This window comes from Haliaeetus albicilla, chromosome 13 (assembly GCF_947461875.1).
Source record: "Haliaeetus albicilla chromosome 13, bHalAlb1.1, whole genome shotgun sequence".
Classification (NCBI taxonomy): domain Eukaryota; kingdom Metazoa; phylum Chordata; class Aves; order Accipitriformes; family Accipitridae; genus Haliaeetus; species Haliaeetus albicilla.
In genome coordinates this window covers 37,478,736-37,497,048 of record NC_091495.1, presented here as the reverse complement: position 1 = coordinate 37,497,048, position 18,313 = coordinate 37,478,736, and the positions used below count along the sequence as shown (strand labels likewise).

At 50.2% G+C, this 18,313-nt stretch overlaps 2 protein-coding genes across 2 annotated transcripts in view; one reads left to right on the top strand and one right to left on the bottom strand.

Annotated features, from left to right (window-relative positions):
- Window positions 1-866: 866 nt before the first annotated feature.
- On the bottom strand, window positions 867-2,228 carry TM2D2 (TM2 domain containing 2). Its single transcript, XM_069800895.1, has 4 exons — window positions 1,967-2,228; window positions 1,798-1,885; window positions 1,571-1,686; window positions 867-1,396 (listed from the first exon to the last, which is right to left on the bottom strand). The coding sequence occupies exons 1-4, from the start codon at window positions 2,170-2,172 to the stop codon at window positions 1,183-1,185; spliced, it is 624 nt and encodes a 207-aa protein (XP_069656996.1). The 5' UTR covers window positions 2,173-2,228; the 3' UTR covers window positions 867-1,182.
- A 5,369-nt stretch (window positions 2,229-7,597) lies between these two features.
- Window positions 7,598-18,313, top strand: part of ADAM9 (ADAM metallopeptidase domain 9) — a 29,877-nt gene continuing 19,161 nt past the window's right edge. The window contains 2 exon segments of the mRNA XM_069800896.1: window positions 7,598-7,769; window positions 17,334-17,431. Coding sequence (XP_069656997.1) covers window positions 7,688-7,769; window positions 17,334-17,431 — 180 coding nt within the window. The 5' untranslated portion in view covers window positions 7,598-7,687.

Sequence of the window (18,313 nt, the reverse complement as noted above, 5' to 3'; positions counted from 1 at the left end):
ACTGCAGCTTCCTTTTCCCATTTTTATTCAGCTCGGTAAGTTTTCAGACTGCATCTGGTGGGGCTTCCTCTTTTGGGTGTGTGGTTGCTTGAAGCTCCCACTCATTTTGGTAACGCATGCGCCCTGTGCTGTGGGCTGGAGCCAGAGGGGTGACCGGCACGTGGACAGGAGTTACCCCTTGGCATCTCTGGCCCTTTCCCAGCTCTCCGACGACTCCCGTCTGTTCCCTGCAGCTCCGGGTGGCAATGAGGTTTCCATCGCTAATGAGGCAAGGCTGGTATTTGACAGTTTTGTAAAACACAAATGGTTGCCACTGAACGGTCATGACTTTAAAGAATACGACTGTCTGGCAGCAGGGAAAGGGAATGCAACCTGCTGCCGCGGGCAGCACAGTGGAGTATGTTTTGGAAAGCATGCTTATTTACTAGGAAGGGCAGGGGCCAGGAGACACAGGTAACTTTAAAATAACACATAGAGTGAGTGCAGTGTCATACAGATGATGTTTCTGTAACACGTGCATGGCAGGGAGACTTACATCAATAGACGCAAGTGCTTCTTTGGAGAGGCCTCGATAGTAACTTCACCTGCTGCACTGTGACTTTCCCTGCCTGCGAGAGGGGAAAGTAATGCTCTCCAAAGGGTGCAGTTTCTGCTAAATCTAACCCAGCTTCCCCTGCAGCCAGTGAACACAGTTTTAGACAAATAATGTAGAATTAGAGCTCGTGGCTTTGCCACAGAGTCTCTGTAACATTGTGTTGGTTTACTCAGCCTTAACGGTTTACAAAGTCTAGTAACACAAAACCACACGCTGGTGGCCTGCGTCTGTGTGGCTGTATGTACCCTACAGATAGTGAAAGTACGTGGAGTCAGCTCCTTCCAGGCTTTATTAAGATTTGTTTGACCACCTCTGTTCGTAAGGTCTGATTTCTTAAACTGTCCCTGCTTGGGGCAGGTGGAAATCCAGATTATTTTAAACAAGCAAAGTATATACCGAACAATTTTGCATCCAAGGCTTGCACAGAGGAATCAACAAGAACGACTGTTCTGCGCGTTAAGTTACAGCTTTGTAAATCCACGTTTGCGCAGGGCAGAAGTCCGCTCTGGCGCTGCAGAACAAGCGGAGGAGTCCATCTCCCCTCCTCGGCGAGGCCGTCGACCTCCGTGGGGGCCAGCTCAGCCTTCTCAGTACACCGTGCACCAGTTGCTGCCGTCGCTGGGCATCAGCCCACCGGTGATGAGGAGAATCAGATCCACGAACCACCAGATCCCCAGTCCTCCCAGCGTCAGCAGTTTCCCCACAGCGGTCCCGGTGTGGCCCAGGCAGAACCGATCCACTCCGAAGCAACCCAGGAAAAACGAGTAGAGCAGCGTGGTTATGAAGTAGTGCCCAGTGTACCTGTAATGGAAGGGGTCGGGGGGGGGGGTGCAGGGGCCCGGGTAAGCCGCCGGTTCCTTACATCGGGGCTCCCTCCCGTGGGGGCCGGGAGAGGCGCAGGGCCCGGGAGGAGGGGATGGGGGTTGTTGGGGGGGATAGGGGCCCTCCCGCCCCCCCCCGGAGAGCGCATCCTACTTGACGCAGGGCCTGCTGCCCCGCAGGAAGCTCCGCGGCTCGGCGCACTCGATACCGTCCAGCGCTCGGCACTGCACCCGGGTGCGGTCCACCTCGCCGTAGGCCTGTCCGCCGAACTGTAGGCAGAGCGGATGCCCTCAACCACCGGCAGCGAGACCCGGGGACCAGGCCGAGCCGTCCGGTCCACCCCCCCCCCCCGATCCCTTCCCACCCGCCCGGCTCCGCACCTTCACGCAGCCGTGACCCAGCTCCTGCTGCGCCGTGGCGTTCCCGCCGTGATCCACCGGCTCCTCGCACTCCACGAACTCCTCGGGGCTGAGGGGAAGGAGGGGGAGCGGTGAGGGAGGGCGAGGCGGCCGCTGCATCCCCGGCCCCGCCGCCCGGCCCGGCGCTCACAGGTAGGTACAGAGGACGAGCGGCGCCCGCGGGTCGGTGTAGGCCCAAGTGGAGGCGGGGGACCCCGGCCCGGGCGCCTCGGCCTCGGTGCCGTTATGGGGGAGGCCGCGGGAGGAGCCTTGCAGCAGCAGCAGGTTACCGAGCAGTAACGCGACCTGCCCGCCCAGTAACGCGTAGCCCACCGGCCCGCCGCGCCGCGGCGCCATGGCGGCGGCCGCTGCTGCTAGGAAACGCCTCGCCCGCCCCGGCCTAGCGGGCCGTCCCGCCGCCGCCAGCCAATGGGAGACCGCCGCCACGCTCCGTGGCCAATCAGAGCGAAGGCGGAAGAAACTGCGGAGAGAAGGCTGCCAGGAGAAGAGGCGGAAGAGCGCGCCAGATCAGGAGGCGATTGGCTGCCGGGGAGGCCCGTCAGCCTATGGGTGAAGGAGGGGGGCGGGGTCACCGGTGTTGGGCGCGGTCCTTCTCGGCCCGGGCCTCGCCTCAGGGGCGGCCGCCCGCCCCGCCGTGAGGGGAGACCGGGGGCGGCGGCGGCTGCGTCGTGGGGGCTCCGGTAGGGAGGGGGCTCGGGACGCCGCGGTCCCGCTCGGCGTGAGTTGCTGGTTGGTGGTGGGAGCTGAACGGCCGCCGCCGCACGGGAGACGAGCGGCCCGGCTGCTGGTGGAGCGAGGCCTCGCAGCCTCTCGGCCGCCCCCGGCCCTCTCCCCGTGCCCGTCGGAGGTGCCGTTGGTGCCCGTCCTGGTAGTCCGGGATTCCTCCCTACAGGTGGGCGCACGCCGTGCCCTCCCAGCCGCCGCCGCCACCGAGAGAGCTGTTTCTGCGGCGGCCGCTGCCGCCTGCTGTCAGCAGCGGGGAAGGCCTCGCCTCGGGCTCCGCTCCCGGCTGTCGGAGTGTTTGTTGCTCGGTAGCAAGCAGAGTGAGCTCGGCCGAGGGGGTCGCAGCTTCCCCCGGGCCCGGGCTCAGCCCTGGGACAGCAGCTCCGGCAGGTACGGAGAGCTGCTGCTTCTCCCCGTGCACTCGGTGGGAGAAAGGGTTTAGGCAAACGGCTCCCCCGGGGGATTAGGCCAAAAGCGCCCTGTGTGCCTGGTGCAGGGTGATACCACCTCCTTGAAGGAGCCGTGGCTTTGCCTTCGACGCTGGCGTTTCGGGCTGGAGAGCCGTCTGTGGTACTGCTGGAGCCGGATTTCCCCTGACCTGCGGCAGGAATGGGTTTGTCCGTTGGATGTGATGGCCAGCTGTCTCATTAAGCCCTTCTGTAATGATTAAGAGGCTTCCAAGCAGCTTTAGAAATAGCTTAAAGATTGCCTAGCGTGTGGGCTGACTGGCAGTGGATTTCGTTGGCAGTGCTAAGGAAGGCAGAGGAAAGATCACACATCGAGTGTGTGTTTTACTTGGGTTTCACACCATTCTGTCAGTGTAAAGCATCTTGGAAACAGGTGTAAATGAAACTGATGCTTTAGGGCCTGATGTTTCAGACTTTACCACATTAATTGCTGGGGGAAAGGTCATGTCCAAAGGGGCTGGGAACACTGTCACAGGCGAGAGGCGGCAGCAAGGAAATACCAGCCAGGGCAGCAGCAGGTCACAGTCCAGAGGGAGCTGCACAGCCAAGTGCTGCTTGGAGCAGGCTTAGAGCCAGGAGGGGTGAAATTGTGGCTCTGTTCCCTTGAGCTCCCCGAAGTGTGACTCTGGAAGTCTTTTGAAAATAAATGGGTCTCGACCCCTTGAGCAAACTTCCCATTGATAGGAAAACAGGGAAGGGATTTCAAGAGTTGTCTAGACCATCTCCCTGCCCAGAGGAGGAAGTAGTCCTGCTTGGATAGTCAAGTAGCAGAATTTTTTTATCCTAACTGCCCTACCCCTTGTACAAGAGCTCCACCTCTGAGTGCTTTCTGGATGAGACTCAGTGATTAATTGAAGAGAACGGTGCACTCGGCTATATAAAGGTAGAGGGTTGGAGCCTGGGATCCTGCTATTGACCCTCTACATCTGGACAAGCTGCTGCCTGTTTCCATCAGTTTTCTTCTGCCTCATTTTCTTCTACCTCATTTAATGCCCCCCACAGTGTCCTGAGGTCATTAGATTGGAAATGCCAAGCGCAGCTGGAGACAGGTACGTGGCAATCATTAAGTCCAGCTGGAAGCCAGGCAAAACATGTAATTTGATAATAATGCATTTGGGAAAGAGCCATTAGCGGGATTCGTAGGTGCCCATCAGCCAGCGATCACTGGTGCAGTGTTAACGAGTGTGCTTCCTAAGCCAGCTGGACTGTTGCTGGTGATGTCAGTGAAGTCCTGACTGCATCCAAAATCCTTAATCTGTCTTATTTACAGTGCTTATAAGCAAACACCATGCACGTGGTATGTGGAGAGGATGTAGGAGCCTGCAGGGTTGAGGTTGGAGGGAGGACATGACACATCTGACTTTGCTATTTAAAACCACTGTTACATGCTCAGCCAGTTTAGTTGGAGCCCTCGTACCCTTCAGTCTGCCAAAGGTAGATGTTTGGCATTCACTAGAAAAGGGAGTGTAATGGCCAGCCCCATCATGAGGATTTCTGAGAAATTTATTTTCTTACTGATTCTACAGCTTTGTTACAAAGAATTGTGAAAATAACTGACAAACAGTAGATGCCCTTTGGGAATTCACTCTGTATCCTCTCCCCTACCCTCACTGCTCGAGCGCAGTATGGCTCACTAAACCACAGCCTGGCAATGTCTGTCGTCCAGCTCACAAAATGTCAGTGAACTCCATGAGCACCCACATGTCCAAGATTTACGCTCTGATACACTGGACCGTACTGCTGCTCGTGTTGTACACCAGCCTTGCTCCCTTTAGAAACCAGTCTAAATATCTTCTAAAGTCTCCAAAGGGGATGGGAAGTGCAAAACGTAAAGGAGGAAATGCCTTTCTGCGTGGGCTTTCCTTACTGCTGCAGAGGAGATGCAAAGGTCCCAGTTCTTTGCTGGTCATTACATCTCTGGTCCTGCACCATCCCCTTTGCTGTGTTTCTTAGGAAATGGGGCTGCTGTCCCTGCTCTGTCAAAGGGTGCTGGAATGCTTTTCCTTGAAAAAACACCAATTTTTCCTCCTTTCCCCAGGCATTGAATGAGGTCCTTTTCAACATCTACCACATAAGCTTTGTTATCGCACTGGATACTGCTTTGCCTTTGGTGTAAATAGTTGGCTTTGCATCTTTTTGGCTCAGCGGCCACATCAGCGAGTGATTTCAGCTGGCCCGGCAGCTGTATTGCGTGGCTTACTCTTGTATTACCAATGTCCTGTGCAAATGAGATGTCCAGCACACATATTTGGTTTCCATTTGTGTACATTTTTCTTAGTAAATTCACTTCGAGATATTTCCTGTTTCTGCCTTTTATGCCTATTTAAGAGAGTATCTCTTATTTAAGCCTTTGAAAGAATGAAACATCCTAATTTTAATATCAAGTAATCTCTAAGGCTCTTGCCTGCAATGGGTTTTCTCACTTTGCCTTATTCTAGTCATAAAGTCTGTGCTGAAGACGACTAATGGCCTGAATCCCAGTGCTTGCCTTTGAGGTTTCAGTTGTGGCTTAAGACATTGCAGAGCTCCAGGATTTATTAGTTTGTTTCACCTGGTTCTTCTCCAAAAGCATCTTCCACCGTGTCTGAGCGATAGCTCTGCTGATGTGGGCGTTTCAGGTGTGTTTCAACTGGTTGATCGGATGAGTGGTTCTCCAGATTTTTTGTTTCCGAAGTTGGCAGGTTTGCATTTGACCCAAAATGTGGGTTCAGAGGCTGTCCTAGCTTTCCAGCCTCGTTTCTGGTTTGTTTCCAGAGCTTTGAGGTATGTTGTCTTCAATTCCTTGTACTGCAAGGCTGTGACAGTGGCGGTGAGTGACAGGAGAGGCCAAGAGAGATGGATATGACTCTTGCTAAATACGGACCTGGGAATCTCATGCCCCTCAGGCAGGAACCGCTTATTCATGGGATGATTCATGTTTGTGTGTTATTTCTGCAGTGCACAGTGGTATCCATACTTGATCCATGATATTATCATCATCCATGGGAAGCCTCCTGTATCTTGGGTAACGCCTAGCTTATGGGAAGCACAAGGTATGACCTGACTCAAAAGCTATGTGCAGCTTCCATAAGGGTTGGCGATACATAACCTCTATGTTGTTTCTAACATCAGGTGGGAGTAAAATGCCCTGTCTCACCTTGCAGTATTATACAATTTAGCGTGCTGGCTTCTTGCATAGCTTTGTGATTTGGTCTGTTGGGGTACATAAAACTGGCTTTATAGAGTCGATTTGTTGCCTCCTTCCAACAGAAACAGGAGGTTTTCTGGTTGCTGGAGGCTGTGAGGGGGGAAACCTGAGTTGCAGGTCGTCTTCCTACAGCTCCTGCAAACACGGATGCAGAGTTTTGGAATGTGAAGGACCAAATGGCTCTTTCCTCTACTTGTTCACTGTAGCGACAGCAGTATGAACCTCTTACAAAATCTTCAGGAACTCATTGTTGAGGAGAGGGGGAAGACTTGTTCCAATTGCTCAGCCTGTTAGGTGTTTATTAATGGCATCTTTTGCATTATGTGCATTGAAAAGCAATTTCTAAAACATCGTAGATATCGGTCAGACCCCTGTGAGTGAGAGCTTGGGTGTGTATGGGTGTTTCTGTCTGATAGCGCTCAAAGGGCACTCATGTGCAGTTGTCTGTTGTTTGTGCTGATGAGCTGTGTGTGGCCTTTGGTCTAGGTCTGGCGCTGCATCTGTTTTGTTCAAGAGCAGTGACCTGCCAGGGAAAAGAATGTGGACACTCAAAAATCCCCGTGAAGTACCACACTCAGAAAACTGAGAAAGGTTATTGGTACCTGAGAAGTTGTTGGTAAAACTGGGTCTTATTTGTCTAGGCTCTTGTACGCTGCCTATCACTATAGCATGAGGGTGCCTCTCCATCACCCCTTCAGTCACGTGACTGATGTGTCACACGTTGTTTATTCCTCCTTCTCCTGGAGGAAGACGCCGTGCTCCACAGAGTGCCTTGGCAGGGCGTTTAATGGGTCAGAGCAACACATATGACGCTTGGAGCGGAGGGTGAAGCCTGTGACAGTGTTCCATTCTGGAGAGTTTTTGTCGCCTGTACCCCGTGGTGTTGCAAGGCAGAGCGCGAATGTGAAGTTGTATTTCCATGCGCTTCGAATCTGTAATGTGGGTTTTTTTTTTTTTGAAGGAAAGGCCAGAAGAGTCGTGGTTGTCAGCGGTCTGTGCTGACACCAGTTCCCTTCGGCAAGCTCTTTCTTCGTGACTCGCTTGCTCTCGGGACTTTGCTGCTTTCCCTCTAAAAAAAACCAAACCTTAGAAATCCTAGGGCTGGCTCTCATGAGGACGTGGTTCGGCTCTTTCTGGAGCGCGGCCCTGCCCCGACCGCCCCCCCCTCCCTTCCCTCCCGTGGGGCCGGGGCGCGACGACATGTCTCGGGTGGGCTCCGGCACGGCCGCCTCTCTGCGGCCTTACGGCCCGTTGATGTCCCGCATCCGAGGGCCCGCCGTCGGGGTCAGCCGGGCCGGGGACGGCCACCGCCGCCTTGTCCGCGGTGCTGCCGGGCGGGCGGAGCGGAGCGGAGCGGCCCCGCCCCGGGGCGGCGGGCGGCGCGGCGCAGGCCCCGGCCCGGCTCCATAAGGCCGCGGGCCGCCGGCCGGACCCAGCGCCCCAGCCGGGAGGGGCGGTGCGGACGCGGAGCGCCATGGCCTGGGCCGGGGCCCGGGCGGCGCTCAGCTGCCTCTGCCTCCTGCTGTTGGCCGTGCCCGGGCAGCCGGGCCGTGCGGGTGAGTGCGCCGGGGCCGGGGCCTGCCGCCGGTACCCCTTCCCTCCCTCCGGGCCCGGGCCGGGCTGGCAGGCGGCCTCCGGCCCCAATTCCCGGCCAGGGCAGCGCCCCCGGACCCCTTCCCCGGCCCCGCCGCGAGGATCGGGCCCCCCTCCTCATTCCCCCTCCCCAGGGCTCGGCCTGGCCCTGGGGGCCAGCTGAGGGGGGTCTGGCGGCCCCCGTCCCTTCCTCGGAGCTGCCGGGGCCCGGCCTGGCCCCGAGGGCTAGCAGGTGGGGTGGGAGACACCCCCCCCCCCTTTCCCTTTGCCAGAGCAGGGGGTCCTGCCCAGCTGTCCCCCCAATGCAAGGGGATTTCCCCCTGTGCGGGTAGCACTAGTGGTACGCGGTCCCAGCGCGGGGGTCACAGGTGTCGGAAAGAGGGTGCTGTGGGGGGTGACACAGCCTGGGCCCTGACTGGGACTGTCTCTGCCAAAATGTGCCTGGTAAATGTTGTGCGTGGTCAGAGAGGGGCCGAGAGGACAGCAGGGCCTTTGTCTTAACCCTGAAATGCGAGGAGGCAATCTCGGCCGGTGAGCTGGGGGGTTCCTGTTACACCTGCTCGAGTTTGCAGGCGTCCGGGGAACGCCGTCGCTTTGCTCTCCAGCCCTCCTGTGCCAGGCTAGGCAGTCTGCTCTCCAGATGCTCTTCTTACAAGGCAGGTGGCAATCCACGTACAGGAAAGCCTGTAAAAAGTGCGGTGGGGTGGGCAGCCTGTTCACGGGTCTCCCAGAAATTTGTGCGAGCAGATCCCGGGTACAACCGTGTCATTTCCCTGCCCGGAGGATGTTGCGTTTCTCTCTTGAGGTGACAACACCCACAGCGTTTCCATTGCATTTCAAGGGACACGTGCAGGGACCTGTGTCTTCTCCCTCTCTCTTTGGGTGACCTTAGCCATCATGGAGCCAGGGCACTGCCTGCACTGGCAGAGCCAGGCACGGGGCAGGACCCCGGCCGGCTGTTCTCCCCCGAGAAGGATGGAGGCTGCATCCTGGGGCAAGAACTCGGACACATCACGGTGTCATCGCTAACAGCAGTGAACGCACACCGTGCTCTCCTTATGGGCTTTTAATGAGTTGACGCTGTGCTGTCTTTATGGGCTGTTTGTGAATTGAAACCGTTCTGTTTATGGGCTTTTATGATGCTGATTCTGACGTTAAATATACATGATAGGCAGAAATGTCTCCTCTGTTGTTGTTTTCCTCCTCCTGAAGGGATATATGGGCTGTGTTAAACTTCTGTGTTTATCATTAATGCATAGTTTTATAGTCAGGACTTCCTAATTGAGGAATCTTTTCTAAAACTAATATTGATGCTTGAGGCTGAGAAACAGTGCTCTTGTGGTGGGTATCTCTCCCTGCGGGATTCTGTGCTGCGAATCTCTTGCCTCTCACTTGGTGTGTTGTTACTGGCAGTTGTGAGCTGTGCGCTAGACGAAAGCCAAGCTTTGAAAGGTGGCTGTTGGCTTGTGGTGGAGGTAGCATGGCATGTTGGAAACTGCCTTGCCAGAGCACCGAGGAGCAAAATCTTAAAAGTGACACATCTCCAGGATATTGGATGCTTGTGCTTCCAGTGAACTGGTCAGTGTTTTCAGGAGTAATATTTTAGTTTCTACCTGTGGCTGGGAGGAGACACAGGTCACTGAGTTACTGATGGTGGGTGGCAGTTTTCCTCTCTGCCTTCTCAAGTCTCTGTCCCAGCTCATAGTGCCAAATCTGCAATGAAAGATAACAGGCCTCCTTTGTCTCAGGTCTGAGCGTGAAGGAGAGGGGAAAAGTGTTTATCCAGGAACTTCCAACTTTGGGGTTAGAATATAAGTGCTTTGGACACTCCCCAGTTAATAGGGATATGAGGCAGAAATGGGGTATTACAGGAATCTACTAACTGAAAAATTCCTGAATGAACATAATCTTGTAGTGATGTGTAGCCTTAAGGGATTTGTATAGTGTAGATTTTCCCCTCCTGTTTGTGTCCGTAGGAGGCCTCAACGTTTGGCTGTATAAATTCATAAAGAAACCATCTGGCATTGCCATAGGCAGGAACTGTGTTTCTTGCTATATGGTCTCTTCCCCAATACTTGGTGTCACACTCATACCAGGATGTTTTAGCCACGCTTTACCAGTTTTTAAAGGAATTCTTAAAGCATCTAAACACTTTGGTTTGAATTTCTGGGGAGATGCAGTGTTTGGTTAAGATAAGTCCTTTGTTCAGCTCGTGAAAAACACAGCACTGCCTCACCCATATTTCAGCAAATCTGGGACAATCGTTCAGCAGAGTAAAGAGGGTTTTTGTGGTTATTTCCTCCATGTGAAGAATAAAAAGAGGAAAGAACTTTCAGTGTAGCTAATGTTGCCTCTTGTAGTGCTTTGTTTTCAGAAAAAGGAAGTTTGAAACATGACTTTGTAGTTTTTGCATGTCTTGATCATTCTCAGTTCTCAAGATAAAATAAAAAAAAAAAAGTTTATTTGCTCAACTCCACCGAGTTCTGTGATTGAATTTGTATTGCGTGGTTTCCTTTGGCGGCCAAATTTAAAGATAGCAACGTCTCCAAAGAGAAGCGTTCCCACGAACCTCCACTGTGTGAAGTGAGCTGACATCTACACAGCTGACGAGACGTGGAGGAAGTGAGTGGGCTCTGTGTGCGAGGAGCTCCTCTCCGTGGGCAAGGCTGTCATGGATGGGTGGGCAGAGACTCCAGAGCCATTGACACAGGAGGAAGGGTGTCCCGGTGAGATTAATCATCTTGCACCCAAGGATAGTGTGGCTTGGCTCTTTTTCTCCTTGTAAGAAGGTTCCAAGGTGGAGAGGATGTTGTGACAGTACCAGAGAACAAGAGCGATAGTCCTTTTTGTGGAACAAGAGTAGCTGTTGTCTTGCAGACAAATTAGTGTGGCTTTAGAAAGGGCAGAAGGAATAGTAAAAGTCTAGACAGGAAACACTTACAGCATAGGTCAGGATTTCAGCAAGAGGGAGGTAAGAATATTCTAGGAAATATTGCTGTAGAAGAGCTCAATGTCCTCATTAATGTCCAACACCCCCAGTAAAATACTAAGAGAAATTACATTAACCGTTCTTGCCAGCTTTAATGTTAAACAAATATTCCAGGTGAGCAATAAATCAAGTAGATGAATTTACTTCTCTTGCCATGATAGTTGGTCATCTTTTCCTACCTTCTAAAAAGGCACTGTGACACAAGGAGACCTGCTTGGTCTGAAGATTTAGAGCAAGGGAAGGAGGAGACAGAAAGAAAAGTCACAAGGAGGAGTACCCTGTAGAAGAACAGCTGGCCAGATGTTCCTGGGTGCTTTGGAGATGGAGCACTACCAAGGCACTCTTTAGTGTTTGAGGTATGGGAGGAACTGAAACTGCTGGCTTCATAGGAAATGTTCCTGCTTTTAGCAGAAGATGTGTTAGCTTGGTGTTTTGTATAAATCTCTAAATATTTTTAAGTGGACTTGGATAGTATTTACATAGTGAAAGTGAAGGAGATTTTTGCTTCCAGTAATCCAAAGAGTAAATCTTACTAGAGCTGTCATCTTAGCGGACAGGTCAACTGCACCTAAAAATGTTTTTCCTACTATGTAATTGATTGGAGAAATACACTGAAGAAGTAATAAGTGGTTATGTGTCATTCTGGAACGACGTCTGTAAGCCAGTTCACAGAAGTTTCTCCTCAAACAGATACTGCTTGGCAAAGTCCTTTATGATGTTGAAAATGGGATATAGAGAATGCATATTGAGTTTGCAGTTGATACCCTTCCAGTCAGATAGGATTCAGGCTCCTCAAATAAAGAGTTAGTGATCCCAGTAATGTGGACACATGAGAGAAATATCTGGCAGAAGGATGCAGCTTTGAAAGGACAGGTGCAAAGTGTTCTGCTGAGGTGGAAATAATTGTCTGCACAAGTACGAGAGGGTGAAAAACAGGGTGCAGGAGCATGTGAGCAGGAAAGGAAATGAGTGTTAGAGTAGGTTAAATGACAAGTGAATCAGCCATGCTGTCTGTTATGGAAGAAAGATTAACTTGTGGAGATACATCAACACGCAAAGCATGCGAACCTTGATACTTGTGAAGTCTCGCTGGACTGTTGTGTCCTGTTTTGCATCCTTTTTCAGGGTAGGTATGGTCTAACTGGAGAGTAGAGCTAGTAGAGCCTCATATGAACAGTCAGAGATCTAATAGGGTCCACAAGGAAATATTGAATATTGGCCTTTATTTAGTTGAAGGAGAGGAGAGGGGAGTGTGACAGCATACTTTGGAAATGTAAAAATTTCCAGCCAGACAGGAGTAAATTGTCCACCTCCTTTGGGGATTAGAGATATGGCTTAAAACACAGCGAGGGAAATCCATTGGACATCAGGGATGCTTGTTAGAGATGCTTTGTGTGAAATTGATCCCACCCTGGGACCCAAGGAGGGACTAGATGGCTGCGTAAAGCTTTTATCACTTCTTCTAGTGAGCAGTCTGCTGCCTAAGCATCAAATGACTGGCGCAGCTGACCTCATCTATTAATTGTAATCAATTATAACAATGGTGAATTTAATGAGTTTGTGTATTTAATGCTTTAGCAATGTGCATCTTTTGACTCAGACATGCACACAGCTAATAGAAGATTAATACTCGTTGCTGCTAACTGAGGCTCTAGGTTTAATATGGTTGTGGTTAAGCCTTCACATTTATAGTAAAATGGCTAAAAGTTGCTAGGGTGGATGCACGCATGGGATAAATCCAAAGAGACGTTAGCAATATCTTACTTCTGTGCGGTGCTATTTTTTTTCCTGGCTCTGTTTCCACGCTCCCTTAGGGACTGAGTAAATTGAAGTAGGCAAATACGAGTAAATGGTCATGTTGGGTGTCCTCTCTCCAAGTTTTGCTGATAGACAGCTGTGATCCGAAAGGGGTGATCATAGCAGAGATCAAGCCCTGCAGCTGTTGCTGGCAGTTCCAGTGCACTGCTGGACCCTGTGATGCTGCAGGTGGGATGGTTTTGAGCCTTGTCTCCGCGAATCCAGTCCTCTTCGGTGTGGGAAGGGTGGTTTTTTGCACGTTCCTTGTTAGCGTCTGTCTGCAGTCTGAGCTGGTCACATGCTGATAAGCTTGTTTTTATGAAATGAATTTGTTTTGTGGTGCGATAGGCTACAGCCTAAACTTTCCTATTTCTCTCTTTTTTTTTTTTGGTTCTATTGAAGAGAGTATCTTTGACCTCACTTTAGTAGGCTTGGGAAAGAGTCATGGTAAAAGAAGGGTGATAATTGGGGTGAACTGTTAAGTGTGGGTGGATGTAGCTGCATGCTGTATTTCTGTAGTTGAGCCAACAATCTGCAGGCATGCCAAGGTCTATGAAGACCAGAGATGCAGCTTGACTTTTGCTGAATATAGATCTTACCTGTCGGGGAGTGAATACCCTAACAGCTTACCTCAGCGTCTGGAAAGCCATAACGGCTACGACACGTTTCGATGGTTTTCAAGCTCCTGCACGACATGGAACGTACATGAAATTCCTACTGTGGATTTGGGGCGGGGAGGGGAAGATGAGTCACATCTTCCTAGTTGCCTCCAATGCTTGGTAATTAAAGGCAGTCTTTAATAAGACAAGATAAATACAGTGGATGCAATTGTTTTTTTTCTCCTTGGAAATACAATCTTAACTAGTGCTACACCCAAGAATGAATGATAAGAAGCATATTCTCAGTAGTGACATGTAGCACAACCCAGATAGTAGCCTTGGCCAGTGGCAGGAAGCACCTGAATACAAGAAGTCCTGTAAGTTACTGAAAAATTTATTGCAGACTGTTGTGCTTGAGAACCATACTTACTATATTGCAATGAAGTTTCTCAAAAGGGGGTGGAGGAAAAGCTACAAAAAATAGCCTATCTTTGGAAAACAGAATATAAATATCTTCAAACATCTTACGTGGAAAACAGCTGAGTATCTGGGTTGGGTTTTTGCTGTCACTTCTGCCTTAATTGCTATGAATTAAACCACCTTTACTTTGTACTGAAATTTATGGATGAATTCTCATGGATAGTAACCATCTTGACTGGAGGGTAGCATCTTAACACCAATGTGGTTGCAGGAACCTATCTGATAATGCCTTCACAGCATGCTGGAACGTAGCGCTTATCTAGACTGCTGCAATAGCTGCAAACTGCCTTGTCCTTGCTAGAATTTCGCCTAGTGCTAATCAGGTCAGGCTATGTTTTTCTTCACTGGGTGAGATAAGGTCTGAATGTGTCAGTCACTAGAAGGAACGTTGGGTGCTAGGTGGGACTAGGGTGGCTGGCCAGTGTATTATTGGATTAAGGATGTATCTCTCAAGATTTGTGTTTCTCAGTAGGAAGAAGGCCTGTCCCCTAGTAACTAGCCTTTTTAGGAGGAAGATTTAGGACCAGGGTTGTTGTCTCTTGCATGTTCTAATTTCTGCTTCGTTGCACTTGTCCCTTTCATTGGATTTTTGATTAACTAGTCTGGTGCCCTCTTTGAGGGTTGCTAGTGATGCGTGAAATGTTGCATGGGACAGTCAGCATGGCAATAGGTTCTTTATAAAGTGAGGGTCAATGCCATGGGGATATCTGCCAGAATGGATGCTTTTGTCCTGGGCAGTGCCAGTGAAGCGGTGTGCTGCACTTTCAGCCACTGCGGAGCAATTTTGTCCTGGTGAGAATCCCACAAAACAAACTCTTCTGTACATCAACGGGCTTGTTGTCAGTTTGATCTGTACTGAAACGTGGGGTGAGAAAGGACGTCTTTGCCAGAAGAGGAAAGAGAACTGAAAGTTAAAGGGAAAGCTGTTTGCTGTAAGTTCAAACTTTTAATGTGAAGGCTGCTTTTCTCTTTTTAGTTCCACTAGAAAGGAAGGTGGTGCCTTCCTACCCTTATATTTTAGCTGGTAGTAATCGGAAGCACTTTGTTAATCAAGACAAACACGCCCTCCTCCTCTGATGGGTTGTGCCCACAATGAAGGGAAGAATAAGGCATTGTACCTGAAATAACCTCCCAAACTGGTGGTAGTGAATGGAGGGAAGGAGAGCAGAAAGTGGGGGGAGAAATGTCAGAGACTTGAAAATTGTACTCTTTCAGTGCCGTTTCTCTAAGAGGAAGCCTCTTGGTGTTGTACTCTTCCCAGAAATCCCTCCCAGTTTTCCTAGCTTTGTATGATGATTCACTCCTTTGTCTTCTGCTTCCAAGCTGCTTTTGGGGAGGCATGCCCCTTTCTGAGTGCTGCGAAGATTAACCATGCCCTGCTGTTTCTGTAGCATGTGTCCCAAGAGAGTCTCCAAAACTCTGTCCAAATGTCACTGGGTCACGTCCCCCCCTAATAAAGGCACTTCTGGATGGCAGTGGGGAAGTAACAAGTGCAGAGCAGCGACATGCAAGAGCTCGGGACCGGATACGAGCGAAATGTGTCTTTGGAAATGACAAATGTAGACAAGTGATTTGCCGGAGTATGTACTTTTTTGGTGGTTCATCCCAGGGAAGGAAGCAGCCCTTCCCCTGTTTTCGGGCCAAAGAGATATTGACACTGTACTTTCTGTAGCCTGTGAACATAAGGGCTATTTTCAGAAAGTTTCTCTCTGCTTTTTTAATACCTTTTTTTCCAACAATCACAGTAATTAATGAAGCTTCTGCTGCAGTATGTGTACCATGTTATTTCTTGAGAAATAACATAGCTCTGCCTGTGCTTGTGTGACAAAAGTGCTGTATTACAAGTAGGTGCACTGCAATGCATCTGTCTTCTCCAAACGGTTGTACATGTGCACTGTAACAGGAGAGAAGTTGAAAGCTGAATCTAACTGCTTTTGCTTGCTCTTTGGGGATATTGGTGGAAAAAATGCAGAAGTGGACCTGCTTTTCACTTGGGCAGTCACTTACTGGGATGCCTGTTTGGAAGTGCTGACCCGAGGTGATGTTTGTAGCATTGAGGTTGCGTGGCAGCTCGTGCTGGGGACGGGAGGAGAGGCTGCAGAAGCATCTGCAGGAGCCTGAACTTCATTGCAGCTTGATGGTGCTGGCTCAGGAAGGCTTTTGGGGAACCCATGGCATTTAAAGCCTGCATGGGGGCTCCTGCCCGATTCCCAAATGATGGAGCAGGTCTCCCATGGAGGCTTTGAGCACACAGTGCCTTCATGTGACTTGCGAAGCCACCGCCGCCTGTGGAATTGCAGTGTGAGTTTTGGTGGGTTTTAAATGAATGGAGGATCTTGGTCCCACTCGCAGAGTTTTTGGAGCATCTCGGAAACTAAACACACCCTCACCACCCCCCAGATTTGGTGATTATTTCTGGAGACAAATGGTGACAAGGAGGATAACTGTTCCCTTCCCCCTACCTTTAGGTCGGGAAGCTCAGGCTCCTCTGATGAGCTCACTGATTCCATTGCCATGAGCTAGTAAAACTGTTGCTCTTAATCCTGCCTGCAACCCTGGGCGACCAACCTCCTGCTTCCCGGGGGAGCGGCTCCTGAGCCAGGCACAGGCAGAGAAAGGCTGTTGATGGGAAAAGTAATTTACATGTGCAATTTATTATTGTATACATGGTCAATATAGAACAGTTGCTTGCAAAAACTGCTGCCTTATAAAGGACACTTGGACCGTAGGCTTTTGTTTGGTTCAGAGATCTGTCTGATGTTCTATATGCAAATAATTTATGAAGTGATCTGCAAAAGGGCACTTTGTTGCACGCATTTGTTTCACCTCATTTGTTTTTATAGGGTCCTTAAGAGATCTCTAAGAACATAATGAGTAGTATTGGCCTTGTGTCAGAAGTTTGGCTGTGATGTGCGGGGCGAGGGCGTAATGCTGAGCTCTGCTGGGCTGGCTTTGTGCCGCTGTGCCATTAGGTAGCGCAGGAACTGCTGGAGCCCCTGGGAGCTAATCTGGAGAGGCTGCATGGTCGAGCTGGTGCGGTTCTGCAGCTTTGTAGCGCAGGACACCTGGTTTTGACGCTGTCTTTCTGCGTGTCCTTGAACAAGTTCTCTGTGTGCTGACCTGCTTTGTTAAATGCTCTGATTCCTGCTGATAAAAAGTGATGGTGTAGGAGATAGATACTTGTAAGACAGTAATTGGAATGTGAAGCTTTCAATTTGAAACCTTCTGGAAAATTTGGTGTCTTCTCTGCTGTTTGTGTGTTGTTTTCTCTGGCCTTTTACAAGGCAATCTGAGATTTGCTCCGTGCTCTCCTGTGTGCATCAGGGCCTTTGGCTTTTTGTGTTCGAGTTACTGCTCTCTAAATGCGTGTGGTGCCTTCTTGGCAATGTGGTGCTATGCTGTCTCTTAAAAGTAGAGCTTGTAAGTATGCGATAAGAAACGATGCCAGTCTAGTGGCAGAGGGATCTGCTCTGTGCAGTGCTGCAGACGTGCACTGAGCAGCCCAGTTTCAGGGGTCTGTGATAAGTTGGAGGCCTAAACTGGAATCACAGGCTGCCTCATTCCTACTGACAGGGCTTTTCCTCAAGTTGTGTTTTCTTCCTTGTGCCTTGTCCTTCTGATTGCTTTGTTTCTTTAGCCAGTGTTTCTGTTCTGCCTTCTAGGTTTCCAGCAGGTTTCTCTGTTGTCTTCCTATGAAGTTGTAATCCCGCAGAGGTTAGGAAGAGAACGGCGAGAGGCTTCCAATGTCTCCTCAGTACAGGTACCGGGCAGTCTTAAAAATGCCTTCAGTTTAGTATCTGCTTCCTAATGAGGTCCACCCAAAACTGACCTGAAATTCTCACAAAGCCTTATCAGACTCATCTAGCAGCAAACAAGTATCCATCCTTACAAAAGGTATTACATCTAGCTTTGCCTTTAGCTGAGTTACGGTAAATACCTCCCTGCTCCAGACGTTACAAGTTGCCGCAATGGATTTTTGATCTGGGTCTAAAAGTTGTGTAATGAGAGTTTTTAAGCACTGGAACGAGTTTCTGAGAGGTGGTGGAATGATTCTCCTGGGAGATGCTCAAAATCCGACTGGACGAGGCCCTGAGTAGCCTGGGCCAACTCTGTAGCTGGCCCTCCTCTGAGCAGGGGGTCAGATTAGACAACCTCCAGCAGTACTTTCCAGCCTATATTATTCTGCTGTAGCCATGTAATGAAAGACTGCATGCTTCAACGTATTTGGATTAGACCAACTGTGTTTAGTCACAAATCTTGTAAACATTGGCAGAACTTAATATTAACAAAAATGCTGTGTGGTTTATTGCAGTCGTTGACTAGTACTCCTGCTGGGATATTTAATGTAGTGATCAGGCGATTCAGCTTATCCACTTAATATTAAGGACCCTAGTTGCTGTCTGTAGCACTTGGCTAATGCGAGGCTGTGGAGGTACTGGCTCGCTGTGAATGTTCAGTAATAAAACTGTATTGTCCTTTTCCAGCTGTAACTAATGTTTTTTCTATGGAAGTCTTAGGAACAAGGGATAAGAAAACCACAAAGCTATTTTGAAATAGCTTCCTTCATGTGACTTTTCCCCAGTTACACAGGAAGGGATGCCAGGTTCCGGAGGTAGGGACAGTTATAAAATAGGTTTTAGGC